At 59.0% G+C, this 5,521-nt stretch overlaps 1 protein-coding gene across 3 annotated transcripts in view; it reads right to left on the bottom strand.

Annotated features, from left to right (window-relative positions):
- PLPPR2 (phospholipid phosphatase related 2) overlaps positions 1-4,471 on the bottom strand; it is a 9,102-nt gene extending 4,631 nt beyond the window's left edge. For 2 of the 3 annotated variants that reach the window (XM_008053252.1, XM_021710069.1), the window contains exons 1-5: positions 4,284-4,471; positions 3,552-3,628; positions 1,761-1,949; positions 1,500-1,635; positions 22-293 (exon numbers count right to left, since the gene is read on the bottom strand). In XM_008053252.1, the coding sequence (XP_008051443.1) occupies positions 22-293; positions 1,500-1,635; positions 1,761-1,949; positions 3,552-3,614 (660 nt within the window). In that variant the 5' untranslated portion in view covers positions 3,615-3,628; positions 4,284-4,471. The remainder of the gene's footprint in view (positions 1-21; positions 294-1,499; positions 1,636-1,760; positions 1,950-3,551; positions 3,629-4,283) is intronic. The other variant, XM_008053253.2, reaches the window with a different exon arrangement.
- Positions 4,472-5,521: the final 1,050 nt, after the last annotated feature.

A 5,521-nucleotide genomic window follows, 5' to 3' on the forward strand; every position in this document is an offset into this window, starting at 1 on the left:
CCCCCAGCTCCTGGGGCTCACCGCCGTGTAGGTGACCGCGTAGGCGCAGAGGGCCGCGTCCTTGCAGGGAAAGGCGCGCCGCGCCGCGGCCACCAGGCTGGGACTGCCGGCGCAGGCGCCCTGGTCAGTGACAAAGCGGTCGGGCCCCGTCCGGTCTGGGGAGGGCGGCAGGCAGCCCAGGGCCGTGTAGTTGGGGCGGCACACGGACAGGAAGTGCGGCGTGGGGTTGCCGGTCACCACCTGCCCCGCGTTGGCGAAGATGGTCGTGGTGAAGAGGCCGAAGGAGTAGACCCCTAGGCGTGGGAGAGGAGAGGGGCTTCGTGCACCGCCAGAGGCCCCGCTGTTCCCGGGGCGGCCATTAAAGCACAGCTGGAACCCCATTCTAGCCGGGCCAAGGTCCTGCGTTCTTGGGGACCACCATGGAGGCACTCTGGCTGTCCGGTCCTTGGGGCTCTTGTCACCTGGCCTCTGTCCCTCTGTGACTGCCACTATGTCAGCAGCGGGCCTTCCCTCAGAACCCATTATAACTGAACTTGGACCCTCAACCCAGCACACCTGGACTGGCACCTCCCAGAACACCCCCAGGGCATGGCTGGGCCTCTTTCTACCTGCCCCTGCACTGGCTGTGACTGAGCTGATCGCTCTTACCCGGGGCCCTCCCAACTAGCCAAAGCAGGGACTCTAGGCCTCTGCCTAGGGACTACAGTTACAGATAAGCTCTGCTCCCCCCCTCCTCTATGGCCACCACTTGTGGCTGGGACTCTTTTTTTTTTTTTAAGAGACAGAGTCTTCATCAGTCGCCCAGGCTGGAGTACAGCCTCGAACTCCTGGGCTCAAGTGTTCCTCCCACCTCAACCTCCTGAGTACTGGGAATATGGGTGCCCATCACCACACCTGGCTACTTTTAAAAAATTTTATGTGGAGATGGGTCTTACTATGTTGCCCAGGCTGGTCTTAAACTCCTGGCCTCAAGAAATCCTCCTGCCTCAGCCTCACAAAGTGCTGGGACTACAGGTGTGGGCCATCATGCCTGGCCTGGGACTCCATGTAAAATATAACCAGAGTCTGATATCCTTGTCCTGGGACCCTTTTGTGTTTGTCCTGTGCAGGTGTCCCTCTCTTCGGCCTGGGACTCCCTTTGTGGCAGTTTTGGGCCCTCCTTATCATGGTTGGGGTAGGCCCTGCCCATGTCCTAGGCCCCACCCATGTCCCTGGAACCTCTGTTACATCTGGCCTGAGTCCAAGTCACTCTTTGCCCCATCGTGGTAATTCTAGGCCCTCTTCCTCCCCCAAGAATTATTTCTTTATCCTTATTTTTAGGTTTGCCAGGCTAGTCTCGAACTCCTGGGCTCAGCAGTCCTCCTGCCTCAGACTATAGGCATGTACCATGGCACCCTGCCTCCCCCAGGCCTTCTTATTGGGGCTGAAGCAGGCTCACACCCCTTTGCTTCTGTACCAACACCCCCCGCCATTACCATGGTTGGGGTCTTGTCTCTCACCCAGGAAGCGGACCAGCCTCCGCAGTGGGGGGCTGAAACGGCAACAGGCCCCGGACACGATGGTGCTCTCCCCAACAACGGGGACGGCCGAAGGTGGTGCAGGGAAAAAGGCACGCGCCAGCTCCCCCAGCAGGATCTGTGGGCGAGACCAAGGCAGATCCTCCTGGCCTCAAAGTTCAGCTCCCCATCCCCCACACCTAGCCCGCCTGCCTCCCTGGAGGGCCTCCCCATGGCCGACTGAGGCGACCCCCACAGCCTCACCGTGAGGGTGGGCCCAGCAGTGACCAGGGCGTAGATGAGCGCAGGGGGGGCGCGGCTGGCAGCCTCAGGCCCCGGGTAGGGCTTGGCGTAGGTACTGTCATAGCAGAAGAAGCCCTGGGTGTGCACGGGGAAGGTGTCCGTGAACTCCAGGCGGTAAGCCAGCAGGACCACGACGCCCAGCAGCACTGACTGCCACCCGGCCAGCACAGGAGGAGCAGCAGAGAGAGGAGAGAAACGGTCAGGGCCTGAGCTGAGGCCCCAGAAGCGGAGGCCCAGGGATAGAGTGAGATGGAAGTAGGAACTGGAAGATGGAGAGAGACCAAGATGGGGGAGAGATGGAGAGAGATGGAGAATGGGGTGAGAGAAGGGTCAGGGTTGGGATGCTGAGGTGAGTGGATTGCCTGAGCCTGCGGGTTCGAGATCCGCCTGGGCAGCGAGACCTCATCTCTACAATAAATCAAAAAATCAGCCGGGTGTGGTAGCGCATGCCTGCAATTCCGGCTACTTGGAAGGCTGAGGCGGAAGGATCACCAGAGCCCAGCAGGTCGAGGCTGCGGTGGCTGGGAGCGGCACTGCACTCCAGTCTGGGCGATAGAGTGAGACTCCAACTCAAAAAATAAAAAAATTTAAAAAAAAGAAGGGTCAGGGTTCCAGAGAAACAGAGAGAAGCCGGGTGCAGTGGCTCACACCTGTAACTCCAGCACTTTGGGAGGCTGAAGTGAGAGGATTGCCTGAACCCAGGGATTCGAGACCATCCTGGGCAACATGGCGAGACCTCATCTCTACAATAAATAAAAACATTAGCCAGGCATGGTGGCATGCGCCTGTAGTTCCTACTTGGAAGGCTGAGGTGGAAGAATCGCCTGAGCCCAGCAGCCTGAGGCTGCGGTGGCCGTGAGCATGCCACTTCACTCTAGCCTGGGTGACAAAGTAGAACTCTGACTCAAAAGAGAGAGAGAGAGAGAGAGAGAGAGAGAGAGAGAGAGAGAGAGAGGAAGAGAGAGCGCCAGCTCCCCCAGCAGGATCTGTGGGTGAGACCAAGGCGGTTCCTCCTGGCCTCAAAATTCAGCTCCCCATCCCCCCACACCTAGCCCGCCTGCCTCCCTGGAGGTCCTCCCCATGGCCGACTGAGGCGACCCCCACAGCCTCACCGTGAGGGTGGGCCCAGCAGTGTGTGCGCGCACACACACACACACACATACACACACACACACACACACACACACACACACACGACTAAAGTGGGAAGAGGAAGGAAGAGGAGGGGAGGAGGAGGAAGGGAAAGAAGAGATGGATCAGGAAGGGAAGGGGACAGCAGAGAGAGAAAGAAGAGATGTCAGTGGAGGAGAAAAGTGAGAACAGGGACCAGAGTCAGATGAGAGAGAGAGAGAGAGACCCCCAATAAGGAAATAAGAAGAAACAGAAGTGATAACAGCTACCACAAGTAGTTGTGGGCAGGCAGGGCCTCTTCCATGAAGTAATACATTTTACCTTCATAACAGCCCATTTTATGAATGAGGAAACAGGCTCAGCAGGATACCTGAGGTGCCCAGAATCCCGAATTACGAATGGGGTAGAGCGGGATTGGAGCCCAGGGCGTGCCACTTCTGAGTCCACACTTGTTGCCGCTTCTCAAGAGGAAGGGGACAGCAGCCGAGATCCCAGAGAGACATAGAGGGAGAGATCAAGGAGAGAGACAGCGGGACTGCAGCCAGGGAGATGGGAGCATGGGTGCAGGTGCGGGGGCAGAGAGAGAGACAGGACAAGTGCCCCTGAGTCCTGGGTTCTCACCTCCACGAAGACAAAGCAGGGGATGATGGAGAAACTCCGCTTCAGGTGCGGTCTCCCCGCCATGGTGAAGCCCAGGCCTGCGGAGGTGAGGAGGAGGAGGAGCTCCAGGGCGGGGCCTGGCCCCATCCCGGAGTCTTCTGGTCACAGCCCTGACCCTGAAGCCTGCTGGAAGCCCTAGCTCCAGCCCCTGAGCCTCCTGGCCACGCCTCTGCAGTCCAGGTCCTGCCCCCTGAGCCTCCTGGCCACGCCTCTGCAGTCCAGGCCCCACCCTGTCAACCCAACCCTGACCACTGGAGCCTCCTGCCTCCCCTGACCCCACCCCCCAGGGGTTTTATAGTGACCCCCTTCCCTCTACAGCCTTCCTCAGACACAGACCTTTTAGAGTCTCAGAAGAGACTCGCCATCTTTATGGGGGTCCCTTCTCCAACATTTTTTAGGGGACCCCTTCCTCTTTCCCCAGAAGGAGCCAGCCCCTTCCCCTGAGCCCATGGCATCCACAGGGGCCCCTCTCTCTCTGTCCCTCTCTGTCCCCAGGGCTGTGGTGTTGGTGTCTGGTGTGGGCTGATAGCCAGGCCCTCCTTCTCTCCCAGCTGCCTCTCTTTCCTTACCCCTCCTCCCAGCTGGTCTGCCTCCCCCTTCTCCTCTTCCCTCCTCCCAGTTTACCCTCAGTCTTCAGCGCTTCAGGGGACAACAGTCACACCAGCTCACACCCATGCCCCAGCCTGATCTCACCTGGGAAAGCACCCTACGGCCTCCCACAGGCCGCCACCACGCCCACAGAGTCACAGCCACTCCTGGCAAACAGCAGGGCAGGGATGGTCACCTCCATTGTGCAGATGTGGAAACTGAGGCCCAGGCAGGCGAGAACAGGCACTCTGGGCCCAGTGCCCCATCCACGAGGCTCACTCTGCATTGTGACGTGGGGTAAAGGTCACCAGAGGTCCCAGATGCCCATGGAGTCACCTATGCCAGCATGCCAGCACCCCCAGAGTGCACATCCCAACTACAGCCTCTATCCCAACACCCCCCCCACCCACACACCATGGCAGGCATCCACCCACCCCACAATGAGGCCTGAGCACCTGCTGACATCCAGGCACTGTGTTGGGCGAACACCACAGGTCGCTCATTCAGACAGGTGTCGGACACACCTCACTGCACACTCACACACAAGGCAGAGCAGGCACATGGCCTGTCACAGACACCCACACAGACCAATCTCCCCTGCAAAACCAAAGTCAGAGGGAGACATCAGGAGACCCTCCACACTTCACAGCCCTCCCCCACCACAGTCAGAGACTTACACTGGGGGCTGCCAACACCCTTAAGAGTCGTTGTGTGTGAGTCACTGCACACAATGAGGGTCACGGAACCCGTCACAGAGTCACACCCCCAATTACAAGGCACTCAATGACAGCCACACACACACAGTCTCTCATTCACACTGACGTTCCCAGGAGAGACCCAGGGCCACCCACCACCACAGCCATATGGCCACACAAGGACACATACATGGATGGTGACACAGACTCACTGAGGGCCTCACAAGAAAGGCACACCATCACAGACACACCATCAGAATGAACACACAACAGCAGCCATACAATGACAGTCACAGGCACACAGCCGCATGGACAGCAAGACAGCCACACACAGTGAGAACAGTCACACGGCGACCCAATGGCAGCCACAACACAGCCACACACACACACACCATCAGAGTGATACCCACAATGACAGCCATACACACCATCAGAGTGATACCCACAATGACAGCCATACAGTGACAGTCACACACGTCCGCGGACTCCCAGAGCCACACAATCACAGCCAACCACACGCTGACAGTTACACAATCACACACTGACACACAATCACAGCCACCCACAGTCACCCTAACCACCGTGGCTTGGACCCTCAGGCTCGGGGTCCCCTCCCCCAGCCCCGGCTCCTAGCCCCAGCTCGTCGCC

Source organism: Carlito syrichta, unplaced genomic scaffold (genome assembly GCF_000164805.1).
Source record: "Carlito syrichta isolate Samal-C Ts95f unplaced genomic scaffold, Tarsius_syrichta-2.0.1 Scaffold287994, whole genome shotgun sequence".
In the NCBI taxonomy this organism is placed as follows: Eukaryota; Metazoa; Chordata; class Mammalia; order Primates; family Tarsiidae; genus Carlito; species Carlito syrichta.